Genomic DNA, 14,570 nt, shown 5'->3' with positions numbered 1-14,570 from the left:
TTGGAAAATTGTGAAAACACCCAAAACCTGTTCTTCCTTTTCAGAAAAATTTTTGGAATTATTTTTCGAATTTTCATGGCCAAACACCATAATTTCCAACTCCAAAAAAAAAATTTCAGAAAAAAAGAGAAAAATTTTCATGGCCAATCGGGCCCTTAGTCTTTTTGTTTGTTTGTTTATTTAAACCTAGCTTAGAATAGTATGATCAATTAAAGTCTTGATCATAGAGATAAATTTATTTGTGCTTTGAGGTAAGTTTTATAAAATTTTAATATGTTCTTGAAATTTATAATAATTGTATTTTTGACAAGTTCTAATTGAGATTTTTTTTTTTTTTTGAATCTTGGTAGTATCTATGTTTGAAGAGACGCAAATTTGCTTGTGCTTTGAGGTGAGTTTTCTAAAATTTTAGTATGTTCTTGATATTTATAATAATAAATCATCATATATCTTGATAGGCAATTGTTGATCGAGAAGTCTGTTTGTGATTTTAGTATAAACTTGAAGTTTACGATAATAAATTAACTTATATTTTTTATTGACAATTGCTATTTGAGATTTTTTTAGTAAAAAATCAGGTTTGGCATAGAATTTTCTTACCATTAAATTTTGTTAGTACCTATTTTTAAAGAGATAAATTTGCTTGTGAGTTAAAGTAAGTTTACTAAAATTTTAATATGTTATTGAAGTTTTCAACAATAAATTATCATTTATTCTTGACAGACAATTGTTAATTGAGAAGTATTTGTGAAGTATTGATAGTATCTATGCTTCAGACAAATTTGCTTGAGTTTTGAGGTAAATTTTCGAAATTTTTTGTATGTTCTTAATGTTTTTACATTAATAAGTTGTCACGTACTCTTGATAGATAGTTGCTAATTGAGAAGTTTTTAGTGAAAAAAATATATTTATCTCTAAAATAATCAATAGCCAACACATTTTTTTGATATTCCATTACTTTAGTCATAGTTTATCCTATTTTGTTGACTCCCTTTTCCCGTTTATTGATACTTTTAGGTGAATTTTATTTTTTGAAGTTTTTCTTTCATCTTCTCTAATTACATTGTCATGCTTTGAAGAGAATATTAGAACTACAAAGTAAGGCTCATGCATTTGGTGTGAATAATAAATAATGTTGAATAAATTCAAATTCATCTGAATTTTAACGTATGAAGCCTAAGTCAAAATTTTAGTATGTAGAGCAAGGAAAGAAAGAAGATTCAAATATATTTTTTACTTAAACTATTAGAATATCTTGGTCCATTTTCATGCTTTAAATCTAGATCAGTAGTGCTTCAATGTGAATTTTAAACACTAAATTTTAAATATTCACAATATTCAAGTTTTTTTTTTTTTTTTGGTTAAAAGATGACTCATTAATAATAGTAATATTGCTTAGCTTGTACATCATACAAAACACAAGGCTGCGGAGCTTGTTCTATACTGGAACTACTACTGCTTACATAACTACTACTGCCTGCATATTGTTTGAAGCAACTAACGTTAGTCCATATTGTATTAACATCAGGCACACACTGCCTTTCAAAAGGAGTTCCGCCTTTGTCTAAACTGAGGAATTTCCAGATAAACAAAGGAGGAACTGTCCATTCTTCAAAAAAAGGGGGAGTTTCCTTTCTTCTACCATTCTTCGCTAGCTTGTCCGCAACCCTGTTTAGAAGCCTATTTTCACGGTGCATTTGCTTGTTCCCCAACTCCCGAAGAAGATCCCTGCATAGAATAATGATATTGTTGTTAGGTTCCAATTATTTTTGCATGCAGAGACCAGGTTTTCAGAGTCAGTTGCAATTATCAGTAGATCATAATGCATGTGTAGAGCCATTTTGAGCCCGAAATACAGAGCCATTTAGCATTATTATCTCTAAATACTCCCCCCACGCCACCTTTTCTAGTTACATGGGCAAAAGCACCATCTATATTCAATTTTAAACCTACAGTAGGTGGTATCCAAGAAGGCACGTTTTCATGACCTTGATTTTTTATAGTGCCAGTTAGAAGCATGAATTCCATAGCATTGTTATAAGGCATATCGATAGGAATAGGAAGTTTTTTGTTATTAAAGAGGTGGTTGTTCTGAGCTAACCAAATATTCCAAAGGTAAAACGGGAAGACTTTATGCCATTCTAGGTATTTACCAATCCTAATGCCTTTCATAGTCCTGCATCGATCAAGCCAATCTTTCGAAGTTAGGTGTCTAAGGCTGGCTATAGTGGAGGTCATATTGATACTGTCTCAGAACTATAGTGCACTAGAACACTCGAGAAAAATATGCTTAATAGTTTCGAGATGCTGGCATCGTTTACAAAGAGGGTCGACTTCAAGGCTGATATGGTTTAGATATCAACTAGTAGGAAGTCTTCTACGAGAATAAAGCCAGACGAAGAATTTTAATTTGTTAGGACATTTTAGCTTCCAAACCTATTCAAATTTTCGAGTGTCTGTAGGAGCATTAAGAGAGTTACTAAGCAATTTTTGGTAGACTACTCCAATGGAGAATCTACCTTTACTAACTATAGAGAAAGCTCTTTTATCTCGAATTCTTGGGTTATCATGAATTACAGACGCTAGAATAGTATCTTTTATATGAGTGGGTAGGGGTAGTCTATGGATTTGAGGTTCCAGCTACCATTTATTATGAGGCTGCTCAAAGTAACCTTATCCTTATCCTTATCTAAGGGTACGTGCGGGATACTTGCTAAAGATTCGTCAAAAGAGGACCAAGTATGGGTCCAAAATCTAATGATCTTGCCATCACCTAGCTCCCAGTTGGAGCAATTGTCACACACATCCTATCCTTCTTTAATATTTCGCTAAGCTGGGCTTCTAGTTGCACTAGGCCAATGTTTTTCCTCAATCCTAGTACCTTTAGGGTACTTGTGGAGCAGCACAGATGCCCACAAACTTATTTGGCTTGTTAAAAATTCTCCAAGCCGGCTTAGCGTGCATTGATTTATTCCGTATGGAAGCTTTGTGGACATCTAGACCGCCTTCTCTTTTATGTCTTAATAAGGTATCCCAAGTAATAAGATGTAATTTTTTTCTTAGATCCCCAAATGAAATTCCTTTGTATTCTATCAATTTGGTTGGTTATGTCTCTAGGTATATTAGTAGTAGCCGTTTGACCATGAAAATTATTTTTTTCTGAAGTTGGAGTTAGAGTTGGAGTTGGAGTTGTGTTTGGTCATGTCTTTTTGAATTTTTTTTTTTAGACTTATGAAAAAACTTTTTAAAATATGATTTTATGCCCTCAACTCTTAAAAATTATCAAAATCACTCAATTATTAATTTACCTACTAACATACAACCAAATATTGGTTGAGAAAATAATGTATATGTCTTCAATTGATAAAATAATTAACAACAAACTAATTATTATGATTATTACTTTTCTAAAATTTGAATAAAAATATCACAAGCACGAGCTAAATAAGTTTATCTAACCACAATCGATTGAATAGAGAAAATATATTTTGATAAATATGATTGATGAATATAAATATATTTTATATATTCTTAAATTTGTTGATGAAAATTCTTAATTACTTTCACTTGAATTAATTATTTTATTGAATTTGGTCCTTTTTAAAAAAATTTAGAGATGAATTATTTTTGAATATATTAATGCTAGTTTTTTGTTTTTTCTTTATTGATGATATTGATTTTCCTTGAATATTATTGTATCGTAAATATGGATCGTTACGTTATATTTGATATGCAACTTTATTAGTCACTTTTCAATTATTTATTAAAATCATAATAGTCATTATATGACATATATAGAAAATTAGAATGACAAGAAAAAAATATTAAATTTCTCACTTTTAAATAACATAATGTACTAGGCCTTATATTTCTATAATATAGTTCATTCAAAACAAAGTTGATATATTTCCGTCATAGATTGTCATTTATTATCTTTTACTTTAGTAAATTTTGGTTAAAAGAAGAAAAAAGAAATTAGAATATCTGTAACAATTAAAAATTATGTTGTACCATAGAAAACAAATAATAATTTTTTTCTTGGTGGTTGGGTGTAGTTATAAGAGAGGTTTGTGTATAAATTTAAAGATTGAAGTTATACGTACTAATAATGAAAGTTGAAAACGGAATTCACTTTTTGGAATTCAACTTCGAAATAATTTTTTGAATTTTCATGATCAAACACTACAATTTTTAAAAAAATAAAAAAGTAGAAAAAATTTCCGAAAAAAATGAAAATTTTTTTATAGCCAAACGGGCCCTTAATATACTGGCACGACGCTCCACCTAGACTCAACTAGTCACCCAAATGGAGATCCATTTTGATATATGGTCGGGTAATATCCACGTGGGAGGGTATGACCATCCCAAATTAATAAGTTGAATCTCTGGAAGCTTCTTTAAACCCTACTCCCCCAATCTCTTAAACCCTCGTCTCCTCCTATTTCCATCTCCCACCTCTTCCTCCTGTTACCATTTTCTTATACTTCTGTAATACCCTATTCTATTTGGGTGAGACAAAATGCACAGGCTATCGAAGCGCTCCGTCAATACTCTCCTTCGCAGCAGCACAAGCACAAGCGCTGCGCGCTATCGTCATGTTGCTGCTCCTCTTTCTTCTTCCCATCTATTTTACCATTCGGTATCTCATTCACTCATCCATTCTATTACTTTTCCCTATAGTTTCTTCGTATTATGAATTTTACCCTTTTACGAATTCTTTCTTAATTTCAACCTTCACATGCATAAAAAGGAAAATAGTACTAGGTTGATATTCGGTGGGGGGATAAGAATGATTGTAATTTTGATTTTGAAAAATGGGTTGAATAGTCTTTTTTATTTACTGATGAACGAACAGACTGATGCCGTTAGAAAAGGTAGATCGTATTCAGCATCGACTTCAATTTACTTTTCCCTGTACATCATATTTTAATATTTTACCCTTTTTACCGGTTCTACTTAATTTGACTGTTTACATGCATGAAAGGGAAATAATAGCTTGATGATGATACTGGGTGGATGAGAATGCTTTCCATGGAACATATGATCTGTGAAATACTCCGTTTTAATTTGTTTATCTAGTTTGATTTCACACCAAGTGTCAGAAAGAAGGGAGATTTTTTTTGATCGGGTGGTTTTGATGTGTAAAATGTAACAAAATGTCTTTTCTAATCTTGTTGTCTGAAACAAACCATGTGAAAAGTTGAAAGCAGTATTCTTTTCGTAATTAAAAATGAAAGTAGGATGAATAAATTGAAACGGGGAGTAAAGATCATTTTCTGTGCTTGGTGGTACTGTACGAAATTATGTTAAATAAGGTACTACTAGTAGGTTTAGTATAGGTTATGCGGATGTGTTACCTTGATAAATTCAAGTGTCAATGGATGGAGATAATGTCTTAAGTTTTGGTTAAGTCAGAGTTTGTATATTTGTAAAGGATATTGTAATTTCTCTTTAGATTGTGAACTTGTAATTTTTACTTGGAAATTGGTTGAACAAAAAGTCTCCTTTTGATTTAGTTTCTTCTCTTTTACTGTGAACAGGCGGATGGTGATAGTAAAGGTAGATGGTATTCAGCATTGGCTTCAGGAGGATGCAATGTCACTGAATCCATCAAGCCATTTAAATCAAGAAATGAGCCTTTTTTGGGTTGCCGATTTGTGTCAACGGCTGCTGCATCTGATGCATCTGATTCATCATCTGAGAAGTTTGAGTATCAAGCAGAGGTAAAAGTCACCATCAAAGAGCCAACACAATGGATAAAAGCTGAAAAGTGTACTGAATCTTTGGAAATCTGAAATTTTATTTTGTTAACATGGCAGGTCAGTCGCCTCATGGACCTCATTGTTAACAGTTTGTACAGCAACAAGGAGGTTTTTCTGAGGGAGCTTATTAGGCAAGTATTTGCTAACTTTCTCTTTAATATTGTACTGCACTTTTGTATTCCAGCAGTGACCATTGAAAAATCAGTGTTTATGAAAGTGTTTTTGTACGCCCTGCAGCTTTTATAACAGTGTTTTTGTGTTGTGAAAAGTTTTCTCCCACATTCTAGATTTCGATTGCCAGGAGGGAGGTATAACAAATCACAATATAATCAATCACAATTAGTCAGTTCCGTATAAAAGGAAGAATCCAAAAACAATATGAAGATTAGATTTTACTATGATGACTTAAGATTCAGCTACTTGGTAGCAGTATCTAAGGAACAAAAAGTTGTGTTAAGGGCTTTGTTTGATTGTGATGACTTCTGTGAGTTTTGCAGAAGGTTAGTTTATTGCCTCAATACTTGGTAATTGGATTATATGTAGCTCACTTCATCTAAACGGCATCAATAATCTGTAAACACTCTCTCTTAGTTGATATTATTTCAACTTTGGAGATCCTATTCATGTTAGCTGAAGTCACTAAACAATCTATACTTGTTACTTACATAGTTCCTTTGATGATGCAGTAATGCAAGTGATGCCCTGGATAAGTTGAGGTTTCTTGGTGTTACTGAGCCTGAGCTTTTGAAGGATGCAGTTGATCTCGATATTCGCATTCAAACCGATAAAGATAATGGCATTATTACCATAACGTGAGCTTCATAGCCCATTAACCGTCTTTCTTTTTTTTTGCCGTCATGTCTGTCGAATGTTGAGGTTGTCATGGAATATGGTGTTGTACAGGGACTCAGGAATTGGTATGACTCGCCAAGAACTTGTTGACTGCCTTGGTACTATTGCACAAAGTGGAACTGCAAAATTCCTAAAGGCACTGAAGGTGCGTTTCTGTGATATAATTGTTCGTTCTTAGTATTTCGCTTCATATATACTATATTGTTTCTTGTTGCATGTTTTTACTGCATAACAGGATAGCAAGGATGCTGGTGCTGACAGCAATTTAATTGGTCAATTTGGTGTTGGATTCTACTCAGCTTTCCTTGTGTCTGAACGAGTATGTTTTGTATCCAGGCTCCTACTTTAAATTTTCTATCAATTTCTTGACAATCAACAATTACCTTGATACATGTGTATCTCTCTTATTTAATCTGCTAATGAAAGGTCGAAGTCTCAACAAAAAGCCCAAAGTCCGACAAACAATATGTCTGGGTTGGAGAGGCCAATTCTAGCACTTATACCATCCGAGAGGAGACTGATCCTGCAAAAAAACTTCCTAGGGGAACCCGTCTCACTCTATATCTTAAGGTTGGTGAATCAATTTGTTTCAAAGGGAAGCTTCTTATCCTAGTTATTTTAGTTCTTGAGGAGGACCTAACTGTTCTTTGTCCATGTTCGATGTACGCGCAGAGGGATGACAAAGGATTTGCACATCCAGAAAGAATAGAAAAGCTTGTGAAGAACTACTCACAGTTTGTTTCATTTCCTATTTACACATGGCAAGAGAAGGGATATACAAAAGAGGTATGTGCATATCCTTGTGGCTTTTCGTGTACACATGAGGCATAACTTTTTTGAATAAATCTAGACTTGTTTTATCTATGACCATGAATCAAGCTTGGGGTTCTAAATTTTATCTTTCTGCCTTGAGCAAGCTGGATATGAGTCCTTACTGCCTTGTGGTTCCATGGTATTGGCTTTCCACAGGTTGAAGTTGATGAGGATCCGACAGAAGCCAAGAAGGAAGGAGAAGATGAGACAGCTGAGGTATCTGTTAATACTACCTATTATGGGGGTAACATTGTTGATATTTTTGAGGAAAAGCGAAGAGGTTGTTTTGTTGATTCTACTGTCGTCTTTCCCATTTCTGATGAAATTTCCAACTCTCTGCAACAGAAAAAGAAGAAGACTAAAAAAGTTGTGGAGAAATATTGGGACTGGGAGCTTACAAATGAGACTCAGCCAATATGGGTTAGTCTTTGAATTACTATCTCCTGCTGCTATGCTCCCAAAGTTTGTTTTTACTGATATGCTGAGTTACTGCTTTTCTTTTCCAGCTTCGAAGCCCTAAGGAAGTGGGTAAAGAGGAGTATAATGAGTTCTACAAAAAGACTTTTAATGAATATCTGGAACCTCTTGCTTCTTCACATTTTACAACCGAGGTACTAAAAACTTCTTTGATGCAGAATATATTTAGATAAATATTCTACTACTTCGCCCTTCTCTTTTAATTCTAGTATAATCTCTTTTATTTAATAATGATAATATTGGAGGTTAAGTTTCAATTTTGTTAAACAACTCTCCTGGTTCTTTTGTTTTTCGTTTTCTGTGTTTTGTTACTTCATCTTGCCTTGCTTTTGCTATGGCAGGGAGAAGTAGAGTTCCGGTCTGTACTTTTTGTTCCAGCTGTATCTGGAATGGGTAAGGATGACATAGTCAATCCCAAGACGAAGAACATAAGGCTTTATGTGAAGCGAGTTTTTATATCTGACGACTTTGATGGTGAACTGGTAAGAGGAAGCTTTGTTGTTATTCTTTAAGAGTACAATGCTCTAATGGGGAGCTGACTGGTGTACCTTTTCTCTGGTATAGTTCCCACGCTACCTGAGTTTTATCAAAGGTGTAGTTGACTCAAATGATCTTCCACTTAATGTATCACGAGAGATTCTTCAAGAAAGTCGCATTGTAAGTGCTTCAGGCATACTATTTGAATATTTTTCATTTGCATGTTGATCTCTTCTTTTGACGAACTGTTTCTTGTTGTCTGTAAGGTTCGCATCATGAGGAAGCGATTGGTGCGGAAAGCATTTGAAATGATTCAGGGCATTGCCCTCAGTGAAAATAGGGATGTATGTTTGCTTCTCAAGTCCTTGTGTCCATGTCTTTAGTCTTGTATGTGTGTTGTGAAAAAATTATCTTTGTTACCTTCGATTTGATGTCGTTATCCATGTCCACGTCTTAATCTTTTTCTGAAAGTTTTTGTTACCTTCGATTTGATCTATTAGCTGATTGGTTCTTTGGACTCTCATTGCACTTTTCCGATCCTTTTATGTGCAGGACTACGAGAAGTTCTGGGAGAACTTTGGGAAGCACCTAAAGTTGGGATGCATTGAAGATCGTGAAAACCACAAGCGTCTTGCTCCACTTTTACGATTTTTCTCTTCTCAAAGTGAAAATGAGATGATCAGCTTGGATGAATATGTTGAGAATATGAAACCAGACCAGAAGGACATATACTATATTGCTTCTGATAGTGTGACGAGTGCAAAGAACACTCCTTTCCTGGAAAAACTTCTTGAAAAAGATCTTGAAGTACGAATCATTTGAACCAACTTTAGTTGGTTTCTTGTTTGCTTCTGCTTGCTAGCTTCGCTGATGTTAGCTGATTCCTGTTGCAGGTTCTGTTCTTAGTTGATCCCATTGACGAGATCGCTATCCAAAATCTCAAAGCATTTAAGGAGAAAAACTTCATTGACATTAGCAAAGAGGACCTAGATTTAGGTTAGTGATTTGAGATGTTTGCTTTTTTTTTTTTTAAATGCCAGTTGCCTTTCGCTGAACTGCCTGTTTTGCAATGCTAATATGCCGGCTTTCCATTGTTTGTAGGTGATAAGAATGAAGATAAGGAAAAGGAGATAAAACAGGAGTTTGGGCAAACATGTGATTGGATAAAGAAACGGCTAGGGGACAAGGTTGCTAGTGTACAGATCTCAAATCGTTTGAGCAGTTCTCCTTGTGTTCTTGTATCGGGAAAGTTTGGTTGGTCAGCTAATATGGAGAGGTGATATAAATTTTATACTAGAGACTGATGGTTCAATTTTGAGACTCATTCTTTAGCCTTTTATGAAATACCTGGACTTGTTGCAGGCTGATGAAGGCTCAAACTGTTGGTGATACCTCCAGCCTGGAGTTCATGAGGAGTAGAAGAGTCTTTGAGATCAATCCTGAACACCCTATCATTAGAACCTTAACTGTAAGCTGGTTTTGTGCCCTGATGGTTTCTCTATCTGCAATCTAATCTTGTGTGTTTACTAACATTGTTATTTGCTGAATATTGCAGGAAGCCTGCAGGAGCACTCCAGATGATGATGAAGCCTTGAGGGCCATTGATCTTTTGTATGATGCTGCATTGGTCTCTAGTGGTTTCACTGTGAGTCTTCATGTCTTTATTCTTATTCACATGGGTAACTGATTTTGGTTCCTGAAATAATTGAGCTCAGTGAAACTAGCATATGTTATACACTTGGTTAAATTCATATTATGTTGGGCTCAAGTGATTCTTCATTGTCGGACAAGTAGTGCTTGACATTAGGAGGTTTAAAAATGTAGTTTGTGCCCATACATGTCAAAACTTGTGATGAACTTTGATATCATGTAAGAATTCGGAAGAGAGAGTGGAAAGAAGGGTTTGTAAGTGAAGGGCGATTTTAATCAGCGATATGCACAGGAGGTGCATGTCTCTAGCTATTTTGTTTTCTTATATGAGTTTAAACTGGTTTAGATGATAAGTTACTGATTATGCACATTGAGTTCATCAGTTGATTTTCTTGAGCGAGCAATGAAAGGAAACTAACAAGTGATAAATGAACGTAGATTTTGCCCATTATCATTGGAGTATCGAACCATGGACCACGGGCCATGGGATCTCTGAGTTGTTAAAAAAAGTATGAACTATTATTTTGTATTAGTAGTAATGATGTACCGATAAGCTAACAGAACTAATTGACGAATATTGGCTGCCATGCCAGTGACCTTGATACTTATGTCTTGCATCTTGCATCAATTGTTGCAGCCTGAGAATCCAGCACAACTGGGAGGGAAGATATACGAGATGATGAACTTTGCTCTTGCTGGCAAGTGGGGAACTGGCGGTGGGCATCAGCAACAATTAAACCAACAGCCACACGTCATCCCAGAAACAGTCGAAGCAGAGATTGTTGAGCCTGCTGAAGCTGGTGGACAGAAATAAAATGAGTAATTTTCCATTAGTTTGTAATATAATAGTTGAGGCTACTTAAGAGATGATATTGGGGCCCTATTGGTGGGCAGATCACTTAATATCTAAAAATTGAACAAGAATCTAGTTTATTGCATTAGTAACTTCCCAGTTGCAGCTGATTTCTATCTATTCGAATGGATCTTTATTTTGACTCTGTTTTGTGCAGAATGATTGTAGTGTTTCGGGGTTCTTCACAAAAGATCAGTTCATTGGTAATTTTCTAAAAAAACAATTTCAGTGCTATTCATAAACGGGTTTCATTGCCTTGTTGTATCTCTCTTATTTATTGAGCTTCTAATGTTGCTGAATAAACTTTCTCAATCAATCAATTTAAATTAATGTAGAGGAAGTTTTATTAATTTTCCTTTTTGATTAACTAGGAAGAAGTCATTTAAGATTTACGCATATAGGATTAGTTGAAGGGATCCCTTTGAAGAAATTTGTGTCAAAATTACCTACGCAAGATTTGATACTATCTTCATTTTACGTAACTTGTTAAATTGTTCATTGGCTGAATTTGTATGTGTCATTCAGGGATGCCCGTTAATGGGATGGGACATATTTTCGACTCGTTGCACTTAAAATAATTCAGGATCACTTTGGGACTAAAACCAACTGGAGGATATTTTTATTCTATTTTCAATAGTTCATAGATATTTTGAATTTGTTTGTGTTCTTAATATAATAGGTTTGATATTAAAAGTCTTAACGATTAAATTAAGCTAGTATAAGTTAAAATTCTAAATTTGCATCTACCTAAGAGTTGATGTGATGTGCGAATATAGTGAAATCTAGAGCAACATATCAGCTTCTGACAACGTGTGGTGATTGAACAAAGAAAGTGGTGTGTCAAACAGAGTTTTAAGTTAGTATATTGAAGAGTTTTTGGTCATAATTAAGTGTCATTTTGGAATTGCTTTTTCCTCAAAAAACATTTTTTTTTCTTTTTTAAAAAATGATGTATGATAAATTTACAAAAATACTTTTAAAAAGAAGCAATATTTCTGCTTTTGGGAAGGAGGAGTTTTTTTGTTTTTGAAACGAGGCAGAAAAATTTTGCTTTTCAAAAAAATCAGAAGAAAATTATTTTGTTCATGACAAAAATATTTCTAGCACACACAAACATCAATATATCCCTTCTTAATTAATAGTATGTCTTTTAAGTTTGATTTTAAAATCTTATACTTTATATTTACATCATAATTTTTTATTTTATAATTTATTTATTATTATTATTATTTTATTCTTCACTTCTTTTCTTTAAATAAAATCGAATATCATTAATGATGATCATCGAAAAATATATAACTTGGCATTTTTTATTTAAAGACTCGCATTACAAATGGTATTTTGCCAACACTTATAAAAAATTTAAGTAATATTTAAATATTATAGTAATATTATATTATTATTTATATTTTTAATATATTACTATCTAATAAGAGGCAAAAGGCAGGAGTAGCAAGCAGCTCTCCATTAACATGTCTGTCTTCTTCATTAGTAGTTTCTTCCGTAATTTTAATTATGTGATCTCTAATTAATAAGTATACGTTATTTATGTATTAAAAAATTAATAATATTTAATTGAAAAAGTAAAGTAGATATTTATGATTCTGCCTGCTTCATAAGTTGCTTTCTCCGTGATTTTATTAATTCATCCCTAATTAATTATTATAATTTATTTATGTATTAGAAAATTAATAATATTTAATTAAAAAGTAAAATAGATATTTATGACATGTCTACTTCAGTTGCTTCAGCCAGGTATTTTTGTATAGTAATTTTATTGTATCACTTCTAATTAGACATATCTGCTTCGTTGTTTCAATCGTGATTTTACTATGTCACTACTAATTAATTATTATGATCATTTAAACTTTTTTACAAGTATTTTTTATAGTAATTTTGTTGTATCTCTTTTAATTAGTTGTTGCAAGTCATTAAGACATGTCTGCTTCGCTGCTTCACTCATAGCTTTACTATATCACCCATAATTAATTATTATGGTCATCTAAGCATTTGAAAATTACATAAAAAGTATAATAAATTATAATAGTTAACAACTTAAAATAACTAAAAAATAATATTTTATATATTTTTAAAAAGTACTATAAATCATAATAATTAAAATAATTTTTAAAAAATATTTGTTGGGCCCTTGCCTTGCACGGGCTGTTAGTAACTAGTCTATGTATATAAATATTGATTAAAAATTTTATAGTACGTGCTTTTTAATTAAATAAAAATAAAATTTTTAATTATTATAATGGATATTTAAAATGAATTTTCTCTATAAAATGATTTTAGTAGGAAAAAGTCTATTGATACATGTCCGTTTTCGTCATTTGCCTCACAAAAACATTTCTCAAAAAAAAAAATATCCGAACACAATCTGTTTATCAAAAATATCTTTCAAATGAATTTACCAAACACAAATTGCCTTTTTTTCAAAAGTATTCTTCTAAAAAGTCATTTTATAAAAGTACTTCTCAAATAAGCAGTTCTTTAACAACAATCCTGAACGAGCTCTAAAAGTGCATGGCAAAATCTGAACTTTTTCCTTTTAAAGGGTCGTTTAGTTGGAAACAGAATTTATTCAGGATTAATTAGCATACCCTTAAGGTGGGATAAAAATAATAATAAAATTCTGAAATGAATTATCTCATGCATTTTTTACCAACTAAACATGAGATAAACGATTGATTATTCCCTGTACTTTTTACCAAATGAGCCTTAATTGTAAACACACGAAGTTAATCAATATTGCAATTGAAGTAGGGATAACTATATAGCGTGGCATACATAAGCTCCTAATTGTCCTATTTAGCATAAGTTTCAACTAATTACAATTCATACCTCTCCTATAAATTAAAAACAGTTCTTTATAACACAAGTGTAAATTATATAAAGTATAAATGATGGTGCAAATCATAAAATACAAATATAAATGCGACATATAAAATACAAATTATACAATACTATTGTATCAACGGATATAGAAATATAAATGATGGTGGTATTTTTGGATCATTCATGACTTGTGCTCGACATAGCCATATTTCTTAAAAATAAAAAAAATATAAAATAAAAGAGAAAGAAATAATACAAAAAAGGAAATCAAAAATAAAACAAAAAAAACCCCAAAAATACAGAAATAGAAGCAAGAAATAGAAGAGAGGGAAAAAATAAAAAAAATTGAAAAGAAAAAATAAAAATAAAAATATAAATATAAATATAAAAAAGGAGAAAAATATAAAAAAGACAAAAATCAAAAAATAGAAATATTCAAAAAGGAAAAAAAGAAGAAGGAAGAGAAATAAGTTAGAGATAGAAGAGAGAAAAAAATGAAAAGAAATAACCGAAAAAGAAAAGAGGAAAATGAAAACAGAAAAAAGATAAAAAGAATGATGGTGAATACAAAATATCATGAGCGGCTATAATGTTTCTGTCTGATTTCATGAATTATACTCGATGCAGTCATGTTTTTCTAAAATATAAAAAAATATAAAATATAAGAAAAAAAAGAAAAAAAAAAGAAAACTAAAAAGGAAAAAAGAAACAATAGAGTAGAAGCTAGAGATAGAAGAGGGGGAAAAAAACGAAAAAAAAGAAAGAAAATAGAGGCCAGAGATAAAAGAAAGAGAAAAAAAAATTAAAAAGTAAAAAATGAAAAAGAAAAGAAAAGAAGAAAAAAA

The 14,570-nt window shown here is 32.2% G+C and overlaps 2 protein-coding genes across 6 annotated transcripts; one reads left to right on the top strand and one right to left on the bottom strand.

Moving 5' to 3' along the window:
* Positions 1–1,369: 1,369 nt before the first annotated feature.
* LOC124900056 lies at positions 1,370–2,792 on the bottom strand. Of its 3 annotated transcripts, none has more exons than XR_007057652.1 (2): positions 2,520–2,792; positions 1,370–1,728 (listed from the first exon to the last, which is right to left on the bottom strand). XR_007057652.1 is itself a non-coding variant. In XM_047415234.1 (2 exons), the coding sequence occupies exons 1-2, from the start codon at positions 2,466–2,468 to the stop codon at positions 1,377–1,379; spliced, it is 384 nt and encodes a 127-aa protein (XP_047271190.1). In that variant the 5' UTR covers positions 2,469–2,591; the 3' UTR covers positions 1,370–1,376. The 3 variants fall into 3 exon arrangements, 1 of the variants encoding a protein (XP_047271190.1); XR_007057651.1 differs by lacking the exon at positions 2,520–2,792 and adding an exon at positions 2,154–2,513; XM_047415234.1 differs by having other exon boundaries at positions 2,437–2,591.
* LOC107878126 (heat shock protein 90-6, mitochondrial) lies at positions 2,792–11,234 on the top strand. Of its 3 annotated transcripts, XM_047415233.1 has the most exons (21): positions 4,356–4,639; positions 5,541–5,723; positions 5,820–5,893; positions 6,449–6,574; positions 6,666–6,759; positions 6,850–6,933; positions 7,041–7,184; positions 7,287–7,400; positions 7,584–7,643; positions 7,773–7,847; positions 7,934–8,038; positions 8,246–8,386; positions 8,469–8,561; positions 8,648–8,725; positions 8,934–9,188; positions 9,275–9,377; positions 9,483–9,657; positions 9,744–9,849; positions 9,937–10,026; positions 10,669–10,850; positions 11,042–11,234. In XM_047415233.1, the coding sequence occupies exons 1-20, from the start codon at positions 4,520–4,522 to the stop codon at positions 10,843–10,845; spliced, it is 2,397 nt and encodes a 798-aa protein (XP_047271189.1). In that variant the 5' UTR covers positions 4,356–4,519; the 3' UTR covers positions 10,846–10,850; positions 11,042–11,234. The 3 variants fall into 3 exon arrangements, with proteins under 3 accessions (XP_047271188.1, XP_016580498.1, XP_047271189.1); XM_047415232.1 differs by lacking the exons at positions 4,356–4,639; positions 11,042–11,234 and adding an exon at positions 2,792–3,028 and having other exon boundaries at positions 10,669–11,029; XM_016725012.2 differs by lacking the exon at positions 11,042–11,234 and having other exon boundaries at positions 4,353–4,639; positions 10,669–11,029.
* The last annotated feature ends 3,336 nt before the right edge of the window (positions 11,235–14,570 follow it).

The sequence above is a fragment of the Capsicum annuum genome, chromosome 7 (genome assembly GCF_002878395.1).
Source record: "Capsicum annuum cultivar UCD-10X-F1 chromosome 7, UCD10Xv1.1, whole genome shotgun sequence".
In the NCBI taxonomy this organism is placed as follows: Eukaryota; Viridiplantae; Streptophyta; class Magnoliopsida; order Solanales; family Solanaceae; genus Capsicum; species Capsicum annuum.
This window is presented reverse-complemented; position numbering and strand designations above follow the sequence as displayed.